The 25,002-nt window shown below is 39.4% G+C and overlaps 1 protein-coding gene across 1 annotated transcript in view; it reads right to left on the bottom strand.

Moving 5' to 3' along the window:
- The window catches only part of MCC (MCC regulator of WNT signaling pathway), a 405,074-nt gene extending 381,248 nt beyond the window's left edge, over window positions 1-23,826 (bottom strand). The window contains exon 1 of the mRNA XM_054589958.1: window positions 23,670-23,826. Coding sequence (XP_054445933.1) covers window positions 23,670-23,824 — 155 coding nt within the window. The 5' untranslated portion in view covers window positions 23,825-23,826. The remainder of the gene's footprint in view (window positions 1-23,669) is intronic.
- Between the last annotated feature and the right edge of the window lie 1,176 nt (window positions 23,827-25,002).

The raw sequence follows: 25,002 nt of genomic DNA, 5'->3' as shown, positions 1-25,002 counted from the left end.
TCCAGCACGTGAACTGACTGGAGGGATCTTCAACTCACCTAGATCAAAGGTTCAGGTTTTCATATCACCTAAGTGGAGCTGAGCTGACTTTGTGGGAGAGTTATCGATTAATGGACCCTCATTTTGAGAACAAACATCCCAGATACCAGCCTCTCCCAGACATTTTGCTTAAGAATATTTGGGCAAGGTCAGAGGTCCAACAAACACTGAGGCTGAGGGCCTGGGGTGGAGGTGGGGTGGGAGAGAGAGAGAGAGAGAGAGAGAGAGAGAGAGAGTGTGTGTGTGTGTGTGTGTGTGTCTACAAATGAAAGTTCCAGAAAAGTATAACTGTTGAATTAGGGGGAAAAAAAATCAGAATTCTGTGCTCAAAGAATCATAACTGACCTATAAGCATTCTGCTATTCTCTGACAGGTTGGGGTGGAAGAGCAGTCCTGCTACCTAAGAAACCTGGGCTGTTGCTAAACCTTTCAACTTCAGCTGGCCCACGGCCATCATTAATTTCAAAGTTGAAGGGCAGATAGATGCTTTAAATAGAACTAGATGACCCAGGCATATCCATTTAAAAAAAATCTGAGAATCACCATGGAAAACACATGCATGCACACACATGAATGCACATACCTTAGTTGTAGTCTGTGGGTAAAGTAAAGAAAGGGGAACTACACATCCTAGGGTGGGGAACCAAGTTATACACATTGGCTCCATTCACATGATAGTCAGGAAACCAGAGAAAAAGGAAAAGCAATTGAATAGAGAGTAAGTAGGTTGCCTGAGAGTCCCTTGCATGAAAGCGGGTATACTTTTACATCTAAATCATTAAAAAATGTTAAATGAAAAAATAAATACCTCCCAAGTGTTTGTAGATAAAGTTATTTCTAGCTTTTCATTATTGCTACAGGTGGACTTTGGGAATATCTTTTATGAAGGGAACCTTCTTTTAATTAGAAATCCTAACAATCTATGGAGGCAGGAAAGACAGTCAAGCCTGAGGCATTTGGCACATCCTCTGAGGCACCTTGTCAATGCTGATACTTCAGTGGAAGAGGCACAGAAGTCTATTTGGGTGTGACTATTCATCTAACTAATATTTGAATTAGTATCTCTTTTCTTGTTAATTTTCTCATTAGCCTTCCTTCCTCTCTTCCTCCTCTTTCTCCTGAAAAACACGACACCCATACAGTGTAAGTAGCTCACACCGGAGCTGATCAGAGAACTAATTTCCAACAATAAGGATAATGGCTTCCCCCCATTTAAAGCTGTGGAAAAGGATACAAAATCAATATACAGAAAGTAGTTGCATTTCTATACACTAATAAGAAATAATCAGAAAGAGAAATCAAGATAACATTCCCATTTACAACTGAACCAATGAGAATAAAACACCTACGAAAAATTTTACCAAGAAACTGAGAGACCTGCACGCTGAAAACTCTAAGACAATGATGAAAAAAATTGAACAAAACAAATAAAAAGATACTCCATGGTCATGGATTGAAAAAATTAATACTGTTAAAATGTCCATACTACCCAAATCAATCTATAGATTCAATGCAATTCTCATCAAAATTCCAATGGCATTTTTCACAAAAATAGAACAATTTAAAAAATTTTTATGGAACCACAAAAGACCCTGAATAGCCAAAGCAATCTTGAGACAGAAGAACAAAGCTGGAGGCACTATGGTCCCTGACCTTAAACTATATTACAAAACTATAGTAATCAAAACAGCACAGCATTGGCATAAAAACAGACACACAAATCAATGGAAGAGAATAGAGTCAAGAAATAAACCCATGCCTATATGGCCAATTAATGTATAATAAAGGAACCAAAAAAGTACAATGGGGAAAGGACAGTCTCTTCAATAAATGGTGTTGGGAAAACTAGACAGCCACATGCAAAAGAATAAAACTGGACCACTATCTTACACCATGCACAAAAATGAACTTAAAATGGACTTAAACATAAGACCTGAAATCACAAGACTCCTAGGAAAAAAACATAGGCAGTAAGCTCTTTGACATCAGTCTTGGCAACGATTTTTTTGGATTTGACATCAGAAGTAAAGGCAATAAAAACAAAATTAAACAAGTGGTACTACATCAAATGAAAAAGCCTCTATACAGCAAAGGGAAACAATAAATGAAAAGGCAACTTACTGAATGGGAGAAAATGTGGAAGTCATACATCTGATAAGGGGTTAATATCCAAAGTATATAAACAACTCATACAAATTAATAGTAAAAAATTACCCCAAACAACCCAATTAAAAAAATTGGCAGAGGATCTGAATAGACATTTTTCTTTGTTTTAAGTATAGTTTATTGATTATGCTATTACAGTTGTCCCATTTTTTTCTCTTCTTTATCCCCCTCCGCCCTGCACCACCCCTCCCATCAGCATTCCCACCCCGCTTAGTTCATGTCCATGGGTCATACACATAAATTCTTTGGTTTCTCCATTTCCTATACTATACTTAACCTCCCCCTCTCTATTTTGTACCTACCAGTTATGCTTCTCATTCCCTGTACCTTTTCCCCCATTCTCTCCCCATTCTCTCCCCGCCTCCTCCCCACTGATGAACCTCCATGTGATCTCCATTTCTGTGATTCTGTTCCTGTTCTAGTTGTTTGCTTAGTTTGTTTTTGTATTTGTGTTTTTTTAGGTTCAGTTGTTGATAGTGGTTGGTTTGTTGTCATTTTACTATTCATGTTTTGATCTTCTTTTTCTTAGATAATTCCCTTTAACATTTCATATCATAAAGGCTTGGTGATGATGAACTTCTTTAACTTGACCTTATCTGGGAAGCACTTTATCTGCCCTCCCATTCTAAATGATAGTTTTGCTGGATAGAGAAATCTTGGATGTAGGTCCTTGTCTTTCACAACTTTGAATACTTCATTCCAGCCCCTTCTTGCCCGGAAGGTTTCTTTTGAGAAATCAGCTGATAGTCTTATGGGAACTCCTTTGTAGATAACTCTCTGCTTTTCTCTTGCTGCTTTTAAGATTTTCACCTTACCTTTAATCTTGGGTAATTTAATTGTGATGTGTCTTGGTGTGTTCCTCCTTGGGTTCAATTTCTTTGGGACTCCCTGAACTTCCTGGGCTTCCTGGAAGTCTATTTCCTTTGCCAGACTGGGGAAGTTTTCCTTCATTATTTTTTCAAATAAGTTTTCAATTCCTTTCTCTTCTCCTTCTGGAACCCCTATGATTTGGATGTTGGAATGTTTTAAGTTGTCCCAGAGGTTCCTAAGTCTCTCCTTATTTTTTTGAATTCTTGTTTTTTCATTGTGTTCCATTTGAATGTTTATTTCTCCCTTCTGTTCCATATTGTTGATTTAAGTCCTGGTTTCCCTCCCTTCACTGTTGGTTCTCTGTATATTTTTCTTTATTTCACTTTGCATAGCCTTCCCTTCTCCCTTTATTTTTGTGTCTGTACTCAGTCACTTCTGTGAACATCCGGATTCCCTGTGTTTTGAACTCTGCATCTGTTAGGTTGGCTATGTTCTCCTTGCTTAGTTGTTTTTCTAGAGTTTTGGCCTATTGTTTCATTTGGGCCATATTTCTTTGTCTTTGCACACCTGTAATGTTGTGAGGGGCGGAGTCTTAGGTATTCACCAGGGCAGGGCAACCCAGGTCACTGTGTTGTGATACTGTATGTGGGGAGGAGGGGTTAGAGAGGGAACAATGCTGCTTGTTCAGCTCTTGCCTGCTTTCAGTCACTTCCCCTGGTACCCACAAGCAAATTGGACCTTTCTGGTGCTGATTCCCAGGTGGGTGGGTTTGTGTACATTTTAGAACCCTGTGGGTCTCTCAAACAAACACTCCTGTGAGGCTGGGAGTTTCTCCCGCTGCTTCAATCCCCATAGGTTTTACAACCAGAGATTCTGAGTGTTTATCCTGAGCTGGAACCCTGGGTTGCACAGTCTGTATCGCTCTTCTGTTGTTCCTCCAGGCTTATCCACACACAAATGTGGAACCGCCCAGTCTGCTGGCTGCTGCCTTGCCATGCATCCTCTCTACCCTGGCTGCCTGTCTCCACCTCTCCTACCAGTCTGGATGAATGCATGTGTATTCACACACATATATCATATATACACACATATATATATTCAGGCATTAAAAAAGAATGAAATTTTGCCATTTGTAACAACATAGATGGACCTTGAGGGTATTATGCTAATTGAAATAAGTCAGATAAAGAAAGACAAATACCATATGATTTCACTTATATGTGAAATCTGAAAAAAAACCCTAAAAAACAAAAAAAACCAAGCTCATAGACACAGAGAAGAGACTGGTGGTTGCCAGAGGTGGGGGATGGGGGAGGGTGGGCAAAATCACTGAAGGAAATCAAAAGATGTAAAATAATTAAGTCATGGGGATTTAATGTAGAGCATGGCAACTATAGATAATAATATTATATTGCATATTTAAAATTTGCTAAGCTATTAAATATTTAAAGTTCTTATCACAAGGAAAAAAGTCTGTCCATGTGCGGTGACAAATGTTTACTAGGCTTATTGTGCTGATCTGATGGCCCCATGTTATACATTGTGCACATTGTGCCTGCACAGCTGCAGGAAAGCTGATCATTGTAAAGCCGCAGCTTCTTCTAATCTAAATGCAGCCTGTCACGCCTGAGCAGAATTTTGGAGATAGATGTATTCTGCTGCCTTATATTTGGCGGCTGCTACTCAAAGTATGGTCTGTGGACTTGCAGTTTCTGCAACGCCTGGGAGCTTATTAGAAATGCAGAGTCTCTAGTTTGATACTCTGAAATGCAGAGTTGAATATGCAATTTAAGAATATCCCCAAATTATTTCAATGCACATTGAAATCTGAGAAGTGTATTAAACTTTATCACATCTATTCTATTTAAGAAACACTCATAGTAATTACTACAAACCAAGTACTCTTAAAAAATCTTTTGAAATAGTAACTCATTTTCTCCTCAGATCAACCCCATTTATAGTACTCTAGTAGATAGATACTATTGTACCTCCATGTTACAGATGAGGAAACCAAGATTCTGAAGTATTAAGTACTGGTCTAAGGTCAGACAGAGAGTATATAATGGATCTGGGATTAGAACTCCAGAATCCATTCTGTATGTCACAATTCCATAGTGCCTGACTCTTGAAAACATATAATAATCAGAATAGATTTTAAAGGATGGGCACTTTGTATGATTTAAAAATACCCAGAGGTGTTTAAAACAACTATTCTGGAAGCTACAGCTTATAATAGAATGCCCAGAGGGATTATCTCTGTAAAATGAGTGTTAATTTGGGAAGGGTTACAAGAAGCCAAAGCTTCTTCCCATGACATGTCAGGTATTGAAGATAAGTAAGAGTGACAACTTACTAAATAAGAGGGTATACTACTAAATAAACTTAAGCAATATACTTAAAAAAAGCACTGTTAGATATGAAGGGCAGTCTGATGGTAAAGTGAAAAGGTTTAACCCACATGCCTGAAAATCTTGCCTTCTAATGCCCATTCAACACATTAGAAACTGAGGGAAACAAATAAGATTTTAAAATTTGTGCTTTTCTTGCCTGACTTGTCAAAGTCAGGTCAAAATCCTTGAAAAGTAGTTGCAGACTACCCACAGAGCTGGGCCTCTGGCTTTTTGGAACTGGCCATGGGTGACATAATTTCAGCTGACCATTCTACTTTCTACTTTCTCTTCTGGGTCTTACATCCTTTTAAAACACCCCACAGCACTGATCTCAGATTTGCCCACAGACTTGGGTTTTCCTGGCTGCCTATTTCACAGCCACCAACAGAGTGTTCAACATAAACACTGGGGCATAGCTCTTCAGGCTGCAATATTTTCCTGAGGCCTCCAGAAAGTGGACTTCACCCCAGTCAAAACAACACTTTCAACACATCTGGAAATATCATAAATAACGTTGGATAGCCATCAGCCTAGAATCTGTGCATTATTCAGCCCTCAGTCCAGGAGACATGTACAAAGGACAGAGGGCAATTATATCACATCTTGTTAAAGTGGGAAAATCCTAACAGCAATTTCTTTTCTAGCAACTCCAGAAAAACCTAGAAATATCTCAGAAAAGGTGCTTTTTATTTTTATGGAAATAAATTGCTTATTCAAATAAAAATAAATACATTAGTGTGCCAATTATGCAAAAATGCAACTTCTTGGTTTAATTCTAAAAAGCTAAAAGGACTTTATTGATTTTTTCCATAAATATTTACTGAGTACCTACAATGTGCCAGCTTACTGTGCTAGGTCTGAGGATTTAATGGTAAATAAAAACAAACATAGTCACTAAACATAACTGTAATTGAAAATTTAAAAAAATTAAAATTAAAAAAAACCCCACAGAATCCCCATTCTCATGGAGCTTATGGTTGAGTGGACCAGAAAGATGTTAATCAAAAAACTCCCACAAATAAACATATCGTTATAAACTCAAATAAATGTTCTGAAGGCAGGGAAGACGAGAGGGTCAAAGAAGGTTGAACTCACGCTGGAGCTGAGTTCAGCAGTTTGAGGATAGTTGGATATATATCCAGTTGCATGGGAACTGGATAGGAACTGACAGCAGATCATACTGCAGAAACCAAAATTCAAAGACTAGAGGAGTTGGTGGACAGAGAGCCAGGAGAGAGAGAAAGGAGAGGCAGGAGAGGAAGGCGGATGTTTAACCATGCAGGGCCAGGGCCTCTGTTGGCCAAGTTAAGGATTCTGACTCTCCTGAAGAGTTTAAACAGGGGCAACATGAGCAGAAAAAAAAGATCTCGCTGGCAGGAATGGAAGACCAGATTGGAAGAGGGCAAAAGGAGACACGAGAGAGTCAGTTAGGAGTATTTGCAGTACTCCAAGTGAAAAAATTAGTGTGGTGGGAACACAGTTGGAAAGAAGTGGACAGGTCTGAGAGAGATTTATTAGGTAAAATATTAGGACTTGGCAATAAAACCAACATGGGAGTTGATGGAAAAGGCTGTGTCAAGGAGGAGGCCAAGATTTCTTCTGGTTTGTATAAGTAGGTGTACAGTGGTCACATTCACTGAGACAGCAAGACTATAAGATTAGATTTTGTGGTGAGAGATCATGAATCCAGTACTGGAATTATGTAGTTCAAGATGTTGTATAAATATTTGGTGGAAGATGGTTTATAGGCAATTGAATTAATTGGTTATGTAGGTCTGAAGCTCAGAAGAGAAGTCTGAGCTGGACATTATCTAGGGGGTCGCTGGAATCTACAAAGATAACTGAAGCTGAAACATAAAAGAGGAATGGGAAAAAGTTGATGCCTTGAGAAATTCTGACATTTAAAAGCTAAGTAGAAGGCATGAACCTGCAAGTGAGATAGAAAAGGGAGAGCCAGAAAGGTGGGAGAAAAACGAGGAGACTGTGGTCCTGGGAGCCAGGTGAAGAAGATGCTCCAAGAGGCAGGCAATGGTCAACACGATTGACTGCTGAGAGGCAACACAAGCAACGTCTGAAAATACCCATTTTATTAACTGGCAAAAAGGTCACCAGTACTATTTCAATGGTGTGATAGTATGTATTGTTTAGAGACTGATGCCATAGTTGAGTTTACGAGAAGTAAGAAAATGGAGCAAGGTAAGTATGGACAATCCTACAGAATCAAGCAGAAACCTCTCATTCAGACTAAAAGCCAAAGTCCTTACAATAATCTACAAAGCCATAAAATCTGTCCCCTCCTCCTTCATCTGCTCCCCTTCCCTTTCTCACTGCAGCCACACTGATCTCCTTATTCTTTGAAGGCCTCAAGACTTTAGCTTTTGCTCTTCTTTCATTCAGGAACCTGTTCCTCCATATAGATAAATGGCTGCTCCCTAACTTTTCATGTGTTTGTTCAAAAATTACTTTCTCAGTAAGGTCTCCCCTAAATACCCTATTTTATACTAAACTTAACCTCTCACACCTACACTCACTATTCCACTTCCAGCTTTTCTTTGGTATGTCTCACCATCTGACAGATCACATTTTGTTTTTGTGTTTAACTATCCAAAGAATGTATTTTTGAGAGCAGACACACAACGGGCTGGTCTCTTACCCATATGTGTTGGATAAAAATTGGGGATGGATATCCTGGACATGAGGAGTCCTAGGCCCACACTGGATGCCCCAGCCCAGGGTTCCAGTGTCAGGAAGACAAGTGCCCACAACTGCTGACTGCAAAAACCAGTGGGGATTGAGTCAGCGATAGAAACTGCTGCAGCCCTGAACAGTTCCTCTTAAAGAACCCACAAATGGACTGACCTACTCAGACTCACTCCCTCTGAGCTCTAGCACTGGTATGGCAGCTTGAAGAGCACCAGTGGCATACAGGGAGAGGTTAAGTGTCTGGCATCAGGACAAGCAGAGGCCATTGTTCCTTTCAGAGCTTTCTACCTGCAGAGATTTCATCAACCTGGCTAATACTGTTTGACCTGCTTGGAGATCCCCAGAGACTCCCTACCCTACCCAATTTACAGGCCTACCCAAGTTGCTTTTCCACATGAATGGGTGGTCTTGGGTCCTACTTCACAACTTCCTAAATCCTACCAAACAAGCAATAGCTGGCCTCTGTGAGCTCCAGGCCAGGCACTAACAGCAGCCAGCTTAGTTTCATAGCTTGGCTCTGCCTGAGAATCTCCAAGCCAAGCACAAGTAACAACCATCTCATATTGCTTTATTACTCAGGAAGGAGAGCCACAGGCAAACACAGGTAGGGGCTGATGTTGGCCTACATCACAGGAAACCACACAGGAAACACCAGGGCCAGTGCACCCAGTAGACAGCTACAGACCTACATCATGGCTGATTCTCCACAAAGGACAGAGGTTGGTGGTCTGTGGTCACAGCCAGTCCTTGCAGCTGACTGGCTTGGGTAAATCCCTCCCATACATCTGCCAACAGCAACCAAGCCTCAGCTACAAGAAGAGGGTGTACTCAGCCCACATGAAGGGCACACCTCAAGTACCCAGCTTGGGTGATAGGGGAGGCTAGGCTGTGCCACTGGACCCTACGGGATACCTACTTCATTAGGGCACACTACCAGAAACAGTGAGTCATAGCCACTCTACCTAACACATAGAAGCAAACACAGGGAGGCTGCGAAAATGAGGAGATGAAGAAACACGGCCCAAATGAAAGAACAGAACAAAACACTTTCAGAAAAAGAGCTAAACAAAAGGGAGATAAGAAAATGAAAAAAGACTCAAAATGAATGAAGAGGCATTTATGAAAATGCAGGACAACCTGAAACGTAATAATAGCCATATAACAGGGATACCAGAAGGAGAGGAAGATGAAGAAGGGATAGAGAACCTCTTTGAAAAAGTGATGATGGAAAACTTCCCTCATTGGAGGAGACAAAAAGTCACACAAGTCCAGGAAGCACAGAGGGTCCCATTCAAGAGGAACACAATGAGGCCCACTCCAAGACACATCCTAATTAAAATGGCAAATATCAAAGACAAACAGAGAACCCTAAAGGCAGCAAGGGAGAAAGAGGTAGTAACATACAAGGGAGCCCCGGTACAGCTAGCAGCTGACTTCTCACCAGAAACACTACAAGCCAGAAGGGAATGGCAAGAAATATTCCAAGTAATGAAAAGCAAGGGCCTGCAACCAAGACTGCTCTACCCAGCAAGGCTCTCAATTAAAATGGAAGGTGAAATAAGGAGTTTCCAAGACAAAAGAAGGCTAGAAGAATACACCTCCACCCAATCAGCATTGCAAGATATGCTAAAGAGACTGCTTTAACAAGATGAAAAAAAAGAGTCTTATCAACATCCAGTTCCTTTCACAGTCACCAATACTTGATATTACCAATATTTTTAATACTTACTAATCTGATTGTGACAATGATGTCATTTTAATTGTTCCTTTATTATTTATTGAAACTAAACCTGTTTTTGTATATTTCTTGCCTATTTCTATTATTTTTAAAAAGCTTTAAATGACTTTTTGGTATTTTTTATCCATTTTTTGATTAAATGTTTGTAGAATTTTTCCCCTAAAAAAACTATTAACCCTTTTTTAAATGTGTTGCAAATACTTTCCTGTTCTATTATTTGTCCTTTAACTTTTTAAAATATGTATATTACTATATAGTCTTAAATGTTTAATATAGTCATATTGTCAATATTTTCTTTATAGCTTCTGGGTTTGAATATTTTACTTCAGGGTAAGAAAAATATTAGTATTTTCTCCTAATACTCCTTAGATTTTACATACTGGTTTTTAACTCACTTGAATATTTTTGTATAATGTGTGAAATAGGGCTCTATATATGTTTTATTTCAAGTAATAGTGGTCCATGTACCTTATTTGTTGTATAAGCCTTATTTTCCCCACTGACTTGAAATATCAGTTTAATCTTTTACTGATTACATTAGACCTATATATGTTTGTTTATAGAATGCTCATTTTATTTCATTGATGTACTTGATTATTTCTCTGCTGGTGTCACGTTACTTTAACTGCTAAGACTTTAAAATGGATTTAAATTTTTTAATATTTTATAATGGATTTTGACATTAAAAAAATAAATAACTAAAATCAATGTGCATTTAAAAAAAAAAGAAAAGAACGAAGGAACTCCTATCTTTTGTGACAACATGGATGGAACTGGAGAATATTATGCTAAGTGAAATAAGCCAGTTGGTAAAAGACAAATACCATATGATCTCACCTATAAGTGGAATTTATTCAACAAAATAAACTAATGAACAAAATAAACCAGAGGCATGGAAACAGGGAGCAGACTGAAAGTGACCAGAGGGGATGGGGAAGGAGGACAATGGTGGATAGAAGGAGAAGGGACTAAACAAAGAACATGTGTGAATGACCCATGGACATGGACAACAGAGAGGGAACTGACTGTGGGAGAGGGGGGCGGGGTGGGAGGGGTGGAGGAGGGCAAAGGGGGAAGATGTTGAGATAATGGAATAAACATGATTTAAAAATAAAAAATTAAAAAAGGTATTTTACAAAAGGAGAATCTGATTAGAGAGGTGTGTGTGACTTGCCTAAATTCATGTGATTAATTAGTAGCAGGGGCACTGAACATCCGTCACACTGGTATTTTAAATTAGATAAAATATACATGATATATATCTTCAAATATAAATTCCTCAGCTTCTTCTAAGTCCAAAAAAATCTAATAAATTTTTTCTAAACATTCTAAAGTATTTGAAATTACCATTACATAATGAACAAGTTTATTTATTTGATTAATATTTAGTAAGTTTCTATTACCTACAAGTTGGGCACTGAGGGTTATAAAGACAAAAGACAAGAAAAGTAGAGTGTCTGCCTTGAGTGTGGGAGAAAGGAAACGGGAATGGTGAGAACACCAAATGTGAGCAGTGCTGGGCTCTGGGTGTGTGTAAGTACAGAGGCATCAGGAAACTCTCCTGAGAGAAAAAGCTGCATGAGAACTAAATCTAGAAAAATGAGAAGGTGCTCACCAAGAAGACAAGGGAAGGAGGAAGGCACTTACAGAAGGAGCTGCATGTTGCAAGGCACAGACAGTACAGCAGGGCGTGCTAGAGGGGTATGTGTGAGAGAGAACATTGAAGAGGAGTAGAGTCTGTGCCAGATGGGTGAGAGCCCTAGATTACATGCCCCCGAAGGAGTCTGAATTTATCTGTAAAATACAAGCAAGTGTTGAAGGATTTTAAGAGAGCTGCTTGCTCAGTTTTGTGTTAGAGAAAAATGACTTTGATGTCCATGTAGTGTGGTGTAGAGAGGGCAAGATGACAGGTTAGGACACTACGAGAATAATTCTGGTTAGAGATGCAGGGAGCAGGAGAGAGGAGAATGGGGGAAAAGGTACAGGGAATAAGAAGCATGACTGGCATTTACAAAATAGACAGGGGGAGGTTAAGAATAGTATAGGAAGTGGAGAATCCAAAGAACTTAATGTATGACCCATGGACATGAACTAAGGGTGGGGGGAATGCTGGCAGGATGGGGGTGCAGGGCAGAGGGGGCACAAGGGGAGGGAAAAAATGGGACAACTGTAATAGCATAATCAATAAAATACACTTAAAAAAAAGAGATGAAGGAATTCAGAAAAATCAAGAAGGGAAAGGGAGATGAACAGCATTGCTTTCATCCTTTGCTTTTAATAAATATAAACCTGCCAAGACATTTTTATAAGAGTAAATACTTTCCCAAAAATATTCTCACAGTGATTTTCATCCTGTTTATTTTGAAATACAGTCAGGTTAAATTATGTAAAATTATGAAAGTAAAACCCTTGCCTAAAAGCATTTAAACTCTAATGTAAAATATTCTATTGTTTGCTATTTCTCAGACAGAATATCTCAATCTTATTTATTAATTTTTATTATTTTTTAACTCCTTACCCAATGGCATGCGTATTGATCTTAGAGGGAGGGTAAGGGTGGAGATAAAGAGGAGAAAAACATCAGTATATGAGAGAGAAACATCAACTGGCTGCCTATCATATGCACTCCTACAGGGGACCAAACCTGCAACCCAGGCATTCACCCTGAATGGGAATTTTGGGTATTGAGCCAGTGACCTTTTGGTTTATGGGATGATAGATACTCCAACCAACTAAGTCACACTGGCTGGAACAGAAGTTCTGAATTTTAGTAAGTAAGTAAAAATTTCTGACATTTAAAGGAAAGGTAGTCACATTTTTTAAAAATGCCCTCCTTCATCCCATCTATGTTCTTACTTTCTCCATCTGTACCACAAATTTGTACATACTGAATTTTTCAACAATAGACAATAGGCGTCTTAATATCACTTGACATAACGTTGAATAGATGCCAAATTAATACCAACATCAAGTTTAAGATGTGTTTTCAAGTATCTTCTACATCATTGATATGTTAAATAAAACCATAAAGCTCATCTACCTAGAATTTTCCAAGAAACGGTTTCAGTACTAAATATTCATTCAACTGAGGGCTACACTTAAACTCAGCTAACAACTGTCATATAAGACAAACACATTAATGCATATTGGTCAATCTAGAAATTTGTTCTGTTTACATTTTTACTCCATTAGGTGACAGGGATACAAATGTTTGAACAATGGTCCTAAGAGCCCTTCTGCTTACCCAACTCTTTTTTCCTTTCATCAGTTACAGTCATCAGAAATCAATGTCATGAATTTAGTAATTACTCATTTACATATTTAAACTGACATTTTGAAATGACAATGAGAAGCTGACAATTAACTGTTCTCAAAGGAAATGCCCTTTCTTGCCATATGGTTTCTATTCTGGGACTAACACTTAAAGAGATTTTCAATTTACTGAACAACAAGAGAGTCTCCCCAGCTGAGACTTCATTTAGAATGCAAATACCTCATCTTCTGTACCAATAATTTAAATGCCATTCCCATTTATGTTAAGAAGCCAGTTATAAAATCAAAATTCATCCCCACCATGGACCTTGAGTAAATTAAACAGTAAACAATTTTAAGGCTTTTGAAAAAAATGTTTCCTTGTGTTAGCTTGGGAGTATAGATGGTGGAAAAGATCCTTAAGTAAGGGCCACAGACTCATCCTTTCCTTGAGAGGTTCTCTAACCTTAGCTTCTTGTCTTAAAATAGAGATATTAATTTTTGTTGCAAAGATTACGTGAGATAATGTAGGACTAACTGATTATAAACTATAACACTACTATAAACATGCCATTATAACTTTAGATGTTCACTGATACGCTGACTCAAAGTAAAAAAACTGTAAAATAAAGATATGATCTGGAGGGAAAAAATCCTCTGAAAAACATAGTTAGTACAAACACATGTGAAAAACTGGTCTATAGATTAAACACAGTCTCTACCCAAAATCTCAGTTGCCTGTTTTGAAGAAATTGACAAGGTTATTCCAAAATCTGTTTAGCAAGTCAAGGTACTAAATAGTCTTTAAAAGTCTTTTAAAAAAAAAGTCTTTAAAAAAACAGTCTTTAAAAAAAAAGGACAAAGTTGGAAGATTCACACTTCCTGATTTCAAAACTTACAACAAGGCAATAGTAATCAAGACAGTGTGGTACTGGTGTAAGAATAGGTATATATATTAACAGAAATGAATTGAGAGTCCAGAAATAAACTCTTACATTTATGTCAATTGATTTTGGCAAGGGTGTCAAGAAAATGGATAAAGAATAGTCTTTTCAACAGTGTTGCTGTGACAACTAGATATCCACATGCCAAAGAATAAACTTGGACCCCTTCTTCACACCATTCACAAAAATTTACCTCAAAATGGATCATAGACCTAAATATACGAGCAAAAACTATAAAACTGTTAGAAGAGAACAGGTGTAAACTCTTGTGACCTTGGGTTAGACAAAGTATTCGTGGATATGCCACCAAAACACAAGTGACAAAAGGTCACATAAAACATATGTGATTCCATTTCCATGAAATGTCCACAATGGGCAGAGACAGAAGTAGATTAATAGTTATCTAGGGCTGAGAAGATCAGGGAAAAATATGAAATGACGGCTAAAGGGTATAAGATTTCTTTTTAACGTAATGAAAGTATTCTAAAATTGATTATGATGATGGTTGCCCAACTCTGTGAATATACTAAAAACCATTGAATGGTACACTTTAAATGGGCAAATTATATATTATGCAAGTTATATCTAAATAAAGTTGTTAAACAATAACAAAAAGAAATGCATATGGGTAGCAGCATCAATTTAGTGGTCAAGACTCTCGTTTGAGAACCAGAGTCATGAGTTGAAGCTCAGGTCTTACTAACTGTGGAACCTTGAGCAAATAATACCGTTGAACCTGTTTTCCTCACCTTTAAATTGTCTGTAACAATAATTACTTTTCCAAAGGGGCTATTGTATTAACTGATGTCATGTATATGAGGGGAACCCCCCAAAAAACTGGAATTTATTTTTAAAAAATTGTGTTTATTTTTACATGTTTAAACTTCAGTCACTTCAAAAGTACTCCCCATTTGATGCAATACATTTATTGAAATGTTTCTTCCACTGCTCAAAACAGTTTTTGAATTTGTCAATTTTGATGCCTTTTAAGTGTTTTTTGTCATTTTTTGTTTTACTTCTTCCACATCAGCAAAACAATTCCTTTAAGGACTTTTTTCATCTGGGCAACCAACAAAAAGAAAAAGTTGCTCAGGGCAATATCAGGTGAATAGGGAGGATAGGGCACAGGGGTCATGCCGTTTTTGGTCAAAAACTGCTGAACACTCAGTGTGGTGTGGGCAGGTGCGCTCATAAATCACCCAACACGAAATGGGCAAATGTGTTGAAAGAATCTTCAAAAGAAATTTCACTGAAGCCAAATGCAGCCTCTGACAACAATGACAATTGGTAACCTGATACAGATGGGTTCCTAGAATACTCACCTAGCAGGGGGAGCCTTTACTACAAGGGGTCCACCCTTCTGAATATATTTCTGTTTGCAGGGGAGGGTTTCCCCTTATATAAGGAACTTGCTTAACACAGAGACTAGCACACCATGAGTAATCAATATTAGCTGTTAAAAGAAAAGACATGTGGGCCTAGACTGTAGGTAGTAGCTTAAAAACAGTAAGTTGCTTGAGGTATTTCTGTAAATGTTATAAAATTATTTCTTCACAAACTTAATGAAGAGTGTGCTTACAAATAGGCATGCTCACTTTGGGACACTCAAGTTAAAAGAGAAATCAGAATTCCATTTCAGGTCATTTTGGAATCACAGAGACTGAATTTACATTCATATTCAAAACAAGAAAACCAGGAAAAATATATGAAACAATGATTTCCAGACACTATATAATGGACGGCAAAAGCTGAGTAAAAGGGAAACTAGCAAGCTAAGCCTACAATTCCACCAACTTACTGACTGAAGTCAGCTTATAGGCTGTAGGTCAGGAGCCCTAACAGCTCCCAGTGATCTTGCTGAATTGAGGAGAGAGAGAGCAAAGTTCAGGGAAGTTAAGGTACGCACAACTTGTCATGTAGAGGCAAGAGGAATAAATGCCTCAGAGAGAGCTGCAGAGATCTGCGGAGGCTAAAATTAGCCTTACACTAAAGAATTCTCTGATCCTGACTCACAAAGCTTAAAGTCAAGGTTGTAGAAGATCCAACTTAACTGCATGCCAGAGCAGAGTAAAGGAATACACAAAAGTCAACACCCAGTAAGTTAAAATGTCTGGTATCCAATAAAAAATTACTAGGCATACAAAGTAGCTGAAACATGTCCCATAACCAACAGAAAAATGAATCAAATAGAAACAGACCAGGAAATGACAGAGATAATTGAATTAGCAGATAAGGAAGTTAAAATAACTATTTAAATATGTGCCATGTATTCAAGTGGAACTTCTAGAAGTGAAAAATACAGCATCTGAAATGTGACTGGGATTAATAGCAGCTTAGACACTGTAGAAGAAAAGATCAGTAAATTTGAAGTTATAATAATAGAAACTATCCAAAATGAAACACAAAGAGAAAAAAAGTGGAGAAAAAAATTAACAGAGCCTCAGTAAGGGGTGGGTAAATATAAACAATCTAATACATGTAAATTGGAATCTCAAAATGAAAGAAGAGGGAAAGGACACAAAGTATATTTGCAGAAATAATAGCTGAAAATTTTCTAAATTTAGTAAAAAGTTTAAATGTACAGCTTCAATAATTTCAACAAACTCCAAGCATAAGGAAGCACAGATGAACATCTCATCACTTCACTTGATGGGTAAAGAAACTAAGACAGAGGCAGAGACAGGTATCAAGTCACACAGTTACTTAGAGGCAGAAACTGGAGTGAATCTAACTTTCCTAATTCAGATCCAGTACTCTTTCCACTATGCTACAGAGAAATAATATAATCTGACTTATTCTTTAAAAGTCACCTGGCTGTTCTATGCATAGTCTGTATGAAAGGAGGATGCAAAGTCCTTGTTAGAATCACCGTCAGCTTCCTCATCAAATTTTTCTGAATTTCATTGATAATCTGAAATCTCTTCCCTTTCAAAGGTGATTTTAGTTTTGGAAAAAGCCAGAAGTCGCAGGGCACCAAATCTGGGCTGAGTGACCTGGGTGATTTGATGTTTTACCAAAAAACTCTGCACTAGATGCGATGCATGAGCCAATATGTTGCTGTGATGAAGCTGTAAATCACCAGTTGACCATAGTTGTGGCCATTTTCATTGTATTGCATCTCTCGAACAATAAAGAACATTGAGGTTATTAATTGTTTAGCCTGGAGGAGCATACTCATGATGGACAATACGTTCTCAATAAAAAAAAACCACAGTTAACACGGCCTTGATCTTGCTGCGACTTTGCCGTGCCTTCTTCCAGCGTGGAGAACCAGGCAACTTCCACTGGCACGACTGGGCCTTTGTTTCCAGACATAGCTGTAGACCCATGATTCATCTCTGGCTATGACCTTCTTGAAGAAATCTGGTTCATTGGTAGCAGTCTGAATCAAGTCATTAGCAACTGCAGCATGAGTTCCTTCTGCTCTGGTATCAGAAGCCCCGGAACGAATTTTGTCACTACATGTTTCATGACAAGATCCTGCATTAAAATCTTGGACACAGTAGTTTTTGGAATCCCTAGATCAGCTTCTAGTTCTTGTACTGTCAGTCACTAATCTTTATTGACTGCAGCCCATATGTGTTCAACATTCTCAGGTGTTCTGCTTGTTGCAGGCCTTCTAGAAAGTGGATCACTTTCAACAGATTCTTGACCATCTCTGAAGTGTTTGTGCCACACTTTTATTTGCACTGTTGCATCATCCCTGAAAGCCTTCTGAATCATCTAAATAGTTTCTGCAGAGGCATGTTCAAGCTTAATGCAAAATTTGATACAGATTTGTTGCTCAACTCACTGTCATTTTGAATGTGATAGCAACTCAGTACAAATGCTCACTCAGCAGTGTCTACCACCCACACTGACTAGTATAGTGAAGTTGTCTTTGTTCACACATGTGCATTATTGTATACTCCCCTTGGCTGCCAGGTTATATCAATGTCAGGCAAACTGTTCTCATTATATTAACAATGGCTGGACTTTTTCTGGACAGACCTCATATACCTAGGAGTAGAATTGCTGGGTCATATGGTAATTTGATGTTTAGGCTTATGGGGAGTTGCTAGGGTATTTTCTAAAGTGGCTGCACCATTTCACATTTCTATGGGGAAGTATGAGGGTTCTGATTTTTCCACATCCTTGTCAACACTTGTTATTATCTGACTTTTGGATTATAGCTATACTACTGGGTATAACGCGGTGTCTACTTGTAGTTTTGATTTCCATTTCCCTAATAGCTAATATATTAGACTCTTTTCATGTGTTTATTGGCCATCTGTGTATCTTCTTTGGAGAAAAGCCTATTCAGATCTTTGTCCATTTTTAAATTGGGTTACTTGTCAAGTTGCAGCAGAAGAAACCTAGCAGAGGGCAATGCTTAACCATATGAAAGTGATTATGAAAGAAGAGCTGGCATTTGTCAGCCACCAGTCCCAGAAAGAGCAAAGCATTCTGCAACAGTTTCTGCCAGGTGAAGACTCTGCATATTCATTTCTTTTCTGCTACTGAGTCCAGAGACCAAAAGAAGCAGCTAATCGGTGTGGGAGTAGGGGATGAGCAACAAAGAGGAGGCTGGGTGGATTTTCCCTGCAGCCCAGCCCCACAGATCATGGAGCTATCAAATGAGAATCATCACTTTGAATGACCTAAGATTTCTTTTTATTTTTTAAATCGGGCAAGTTTCAGGCCTACATGTGTAAACCCCCTGCTGAGCATGTTTTTTAAAAAGGCAACAAGAAAGCCAAATAAATTTGCATTTGTGTTACATGATAAAATAAAGTTGCATTTGTGTTATATAAAAAAAAGTTACTTATCTTTTTATTATTGACTTGTAAGAGTTCTTTATATAATTTGGATACAAGTCCCTTGGCAAATATATGATTTGCAAACATGTTATTCCTTCTCCGTATTGTCTTTTACTGTTTTGATAATGTCTTTTAATGTACAAGTTTAAAATTTTTTGATGAGGCCCAATTTATCTATTTTTTTGTTTGTTTATAGCCTGTTTTGGTATCATACATAAAAATCCACTGCCAAATCCAAGGAGGTAATGATTTTGTCCCATATTTTCCTTTAGGAGTTTCATAGCTTTAGTTTTTACATTTAAGCGTTTGATCCATTTTTGACTTAATTTTTGTATGAAGAATGTAAGGAATATATACATTTCTGTATGTGAGGAAAGTGTTCAACTTCATTCTTTTATATGTGGCTATCCAGTTGTCCCCGTACCATTTGTTGAAATGTTTATTCTTTTCTCATTTCACCTTTGATTTTGTCATCCTTGCCTTGGCACTCCTGTTGGAAATCAGTCCACCAGAGACATCTGGGTTTGCTTCTGGACTCTTAGTTCTATTTCACTGACCTATATGTCTATCTTTTGGCCAGTGTTCCTCTGTCTTGATTACTGTTGCTTTGTAGTAAGTTTTGAGACAGGGAAGCGTGAATCCTATAACTTTGTCCTTAAAATGTTTTCAAGATTATTTTGAATACTTTGGGGTCCCTCTGATTTCCATATGAATTTTAGGATCAGATTGTCAGTTTTTGTAAAACAAAACAAAAAAAAAACAATGGCTGGGATTCTGAGGAAGGCTGTATTAAATTTGTGGATCGATTTATGAGATTTTTGCCATCAAAACAATGTAAACCTTCCTATCCATGAGCATGGAATGTCTTTCCTTTTGTCTAATTATTTTTAATGTAGTAGAGGAATAATAACATGCAGATATGTCACCAGGAAAACATAAATAATATTCCTTGGTTATGGGATAGTGGACGACTTTATTTCATTTTTGTACATTTCTGTATTTTTCCAAATTTTCAACAAAAATATATTTTATATAACCAGGAGAAAGTTATTTTTAAAAGAAATATTCTTTAATAAAAATATACTCACATTTAAAGTATTTTTATAAACATGAAATATGCTTGGAAATGAAAATTCTTAAAAGAATTTTCAATACACATGAATGTACCATTCTTTAGTTTGGTAATTTGTTCATCAGGATTTACTTATTTATGGCTATATGGCAAATACCATGCAATGTCCTGAGAGCACTGTTTTAACAAAACAGACATGATTCCTGCCTTCATGAAGGCTACATCTAGTGGAAGAATCACAATAAAGAGGCAAAAAAAGTAGTTAATAGAAATGCAATTACAAGTTGTAAAGAGTGCTTTGGAAGAAAGCCATTGATACTATAATGGAGAATAATGTCAGGGCAGAGTGAACCCACTTTGATAAGAGTCATCAGGGAAGCTTTCTCTAAAGGCATCAACATTTGAGCTGAAGCTTGGGAACTAGATATAAGTATAAGTGTTGGTTTTAAATATTTCTCAACATGTTCAAGATGGTTTCTTAAACTGAAGGGTAAAAGCAAGAAGCTTTAAAATACTAGAGAGAAGTTAATTTTAACAAATAGAGTAACCCCATCATCTCCTACAACATCATAAATAGGGTCCAAATATATACTATACTATATACTCAATACTATAAAATGTGAAGTTAAGTGCCTGCAGAGCTAATGAAATGCACAGAAGGGCCTGCTGTGGTTCCACTGTGCAGCCCCAATCCTGCCCTGTCCAAGCTGCAGTTTGACTCCACCTGAATGAAGTCGTCTCCTCTAGCTTAAATAGCCATGAGAATGATTCTAGGTCCCCCTGGCAGGCTGGGAGTTCCTTAGCAGAAGCAGCTATTCCAGGAATTTCCAGTTAGCAGATATCTTTTTTGTCTGTTTGATGGGGAAGGGTGGGCCAAAAGAATATTGAATATTCAAAGCCCTTCCTTTTATTTGCCTCTTCCTGAGATGGTGTACCTTGACATTTTCCCTGCCACACCAAGTCTTTCACTTACCCTTTCTCCAAACATACAATCCATAGCCCATTCCTGCTTGAGAATGAGGGCTAGACAAAGGACCAGAGCCAATATAGTTGAATGTGGGTTATTTATTACAGTATATGTTTTGGTTGTTATTTGCTTGCCCAATATTCATTCCTGGCTCTTAGTAACAGAACTCCAATTTTGTTGAGGAGGCAATATGACCAAGTGAATTACATGCTTCTTTGAACTCTGTTGCAAAAAGGCATGGTAAGGTGATGTGATTTGACCAGTAAGATTTCAATTAAGGGATCTGAGAAAGCTCTGTTTAATGATATAGGCAACACTCATTTCAGTTTCCTTTTACACCTTTCTCCATAGAACTTCGAGATGAGGCTGAAATAAAGCAATCACTTGAAGACTTGCAGGTAACCATGAGGATAAATGCTTCGTGTGAAGATTGGCAATGCATTAAGATAGAAGAAAGCTGGGAATTGACGCTATGGTGGAATTGCTGTCCCAGCCTGGACGACCACCCCAGATTTCCAGGTGAGAAAGTCAACCCTTTTTTGACTGTGGTTAGGCTTCTATTATATATAACCAACTAAAATCTCAATGGATATGGCTGTACCATGAGTATAAAGATGAACATTTTTTGAAGAACCCAAGGTTTTTAAGGTTTTAATGTAGAAAGTGCAACTCTCATGTTTAATAAATGAGAAAGTTCATAGCATTCCATACCTTAACACCTGCTCTAAAGTGGTTAGTAAAGGTCATTAAACAGGGTAGCACAAAGAAGCAGCTTTGCAGGAGTCATTTAATGCCACTTATCTTCATTTACACCATTCCACAAACCATACTATTTATATTCCAGGTAAAACTGTGCTTGCTGAGTAAACGTACTTCTAGTGAAGTTACTTGGTGCACCCTTTCAATAAGTTTGCATCCTTGAAATCCTCCTACATGGGAATTCTGTCACAGCACAACTTCCAGAGCAACTCTAACCACAGTTAAAGTTTAGGGTTCATTATGGCATAAGGCTTTCAAGTTTGAAGCAGATATAGTAAACTGATGTGATTCAAGGAATGATACAGTTTTTTCCCCACTTTTGCTCAGCAGGTTTCTACTCTAAGTCCCCTTTACCACCACCACCTTACACATAACGCCTTACCCTCCAACACAAAGTCCTCAAATTATGCTCACAGAATTCATTATCCTTCAGGGAGATGCAGCCACCATTCAAAATACTATAAGTATTTGTACAGAAAGTCTAGATCAGATAAAGCAGCATATTCATAGGCCAGATTAGAAGAGGGGAAGGAGAGAATTCTATTAGTTTCCTACATGCACTCTTGCCCATGTGAACTACATTCTTTTTGTATCCTAACATGAAGAATGCAGATTGTTTTTATTACTGAAAATGAGGAACACCACCCCAACAAATCGAAACTATATGATCTTTTTTCCCCCTAGAATTAAAACAGGGACAGACTTTCAGATAAAAGTCTATGTGGGGTCAACTAGAGTTATATATATTTTTTTCATTTCAGAACAGAATTACTCCCTAAAGTTTTCGGATATCTTGCTAATGTTTCCCAATGAAGCTTTAGAAAAGTAATAAAATTCAGGTAAGAATGATCATAATTCAGTCAAAAGTTCAAAGTAAATGATTGTTCTTCTAATTGTTAAATTCTTACATGCCAAATTACCTGTCTCAGAGATTTAAAAAATGTATGTGTGTGTGTGGGGGGGCGGATTCCCCACTTTTTCCTTTAAGTAGGCAAGGACAATCAGCAGGAAGCAAACTGGAATTTTCTTTAGCATCACCAAGGCAAAGATGCAATGCACAGGTGTAATACACAATTTAGGCTGCCTGCTTCCTGAAAGGCAATTCAAATTTCAGCGAGTAAGGTCTTTAGAGCCCTGTATTCAACCTTTCATAGAAGTATGCCGTGAAACATTACGATTGCCTTCTTCAATATCAGTGTCTGATAAGTGATGAAAATCTAGACAGAAGTAATTACTTGGACAAGCCCTAAGGCTTGAAGCCGCAACACTGCCCCCGTAGGGAATCTGGAAGCAAACACCGCGAGGGCTGAGTCTTGGTGCAGAGCAATCTCGAGACCCCCGCTGGAGGCTCACCTGGTTAGCGCCGAGGCGGGGTAGGAAGTAAGGTCTGTATTCCAGACTCGCCTCTAACTCCCCATTGTGCGCCTGAGAGCTTCCTTCCCCTCGGGCTAAGAGGTTTAAACCAGTACTGGAGACACACTACATCCATTCTTCGAGTTCTTAAGTTCGGGCTACAGAGACTCTGTGGCACATGAAAGTTCTTCACAGCTTGTTTTCATGTCCAAATTTGTCACTGAGAGCGCATCCCCATCCTGGTCCATCCCCGGGCTGTCCACTGAGCAGCCGGGCGGATCGCTGCCCCGGTGCCTCCGCACTTTGACACCCGGGAGCCCGAGGCTGCAGAGCAGCTCCCACTTTACCTAGGACGAGCTGCCAGAACCCGCTTCCCACAGGCAGGAGCGCTCCGAGACCCAGAGGAGGACTCACATCCTAAAGAGATGTCTCCCCACGCCCAGACAAAGACAGCGCTGGGAAAAGTTGGATCAGCTGGCAGCTCCAGAAGGCGAGTCAAACACCCTCTCGGCCTCTGTGACCGAGCCGGCGACGAGCTCCCAGAGTCACAGCCAACTTTTCCCGTGAGCTTCTGAGCAACTTGCTAGAAGTTGGGGCGAGAGGGCAGAGGAGGGGGTCAAGGGCAGCGCCGAGGGGCGGGTCTCGCCCCAGCCGCTTTCGCGTACCTCCCCGAGTACCTGCTTATGTATCCATCCCCGTCGCCGTCGCACGTCTGGAAGAGGCGCCGCATCCGCTCCTCCTCGCCGGTGCTGGACGTGTCGCTGCTGCTGCTGCCCGCGCCGCCGCTGCTGCCGCCGCTGGCGCTCCCGGCCGCCGCCGCCGCCGCCATCATGCGCCCGCTCCCTGCTCGGGAGGAGGCGGACGCGCGGCAGCAGGAGGAATCCGTGAGGCTCCAAAGCTGCTCGCAGCTGCGAACCTGCCTGACAACGGAGCATGCCCAGTGGCCGCCGGGGCGCTCCCGGCGAGGGATTCCGCCTCTCCGGGTTTTGCTGGGACTGGGAAGATGGGCGCTCTGCAATCGCGGGAGTAGGCACCTTAGGAGAGAAGGAGAAGAGGAAGGTGTTCAGGGAGTTAGGGAGGCACGGGTGGCGATGGGGACGCGATGGGAGGCAGAAAAGACTAGAGGCGCCCGGGAAAGGTGTCAGCAACGTGCATCCGGCTAAGACGCGGGCCCCTGACACTAGGGAACGCTTTGGGCAGATGGCCGAGTGTTCTCCCCGCAGAACGCTTTCCGACTGCCTGCAGTTGTTAATTTCTCTTTCAGGAATGAAATAAACACTTGTTTTGCAAACTCAAAACGGTGCTCCTAGTCCCACTCTGCAAAATGCTCTGGATTCTGTACCCATAGTCTCAGGTTAGACTTGGGCCGGTTGGCCACTTGAAGAAATCTTACCTACCCCTCCCCGCTCCTCTTCCCTCCCCCCGCCCCTTAGACCGCACTGGTCTTACATCTGTAGTGGGAACAATCTGCACTCCTGTGCGGCATTGTGCACGGCTGATGCATTTCCAGAACTGACTCACTCTCCTGACTGGCATCAGTAGAATTTGCCCCAACAGCTTTAATAATATCAAGAATGAACATACTAGATGGCCCCTTTTGATCCACACAACAGACCTGAAGGATGGCTCTACCGTATAACTTAGGAGGTAGAGTTCCCTTGGTTATAAAATAAGTTAGTAAGTACATAATGCACTTGGGACAAGGTCTGTCACCTACTAAGCGCTCAATAAATGTTAACTCTCATTATCCCCAATTTCTAGATAAGAAAATGGAGGCGCTGAGATTTGCTTAAGACTCCAAAATCAGTAAGTGTCCCAGCAGCGGCAAGTCCAGGCAGGCTGTCTAACTCTGAAGGAGCCCTTAAACACGAGTATGCTTCCACCACAGCAGAAGGGGTCCCGTGATGAAACAATTTGTGGTTTTGTGAGTGACTCATTATTCTGTCCCAGACTTTCTGCCAGAGGTTTATTAAGTCCTGTGGTGGCTTGAAAACACATCTGCAGATTGGT

Source organism: Pteronotus mesoamericanus, unplaced genomic scaffold (genome assembly GCF_021234165.1).
Source record: "Pteronotus mesoamericanus isolate MK-2021 breed Mesoamerican mustached bat unplaced genomic scaffold, CSHL_Meso_final scaffold_167, whole genome shotgun sequence".
Classification (NCBI taxonomy): Eukaryota; Metazoa; Chordata; class Mammalia; order Chiroptera; family Mormoopidae; genus Pteronotus; species Pteronotus mesoamericanus.
This window is presented reverse-complemented; position numbering and strand designations above follow the sequence as displayed.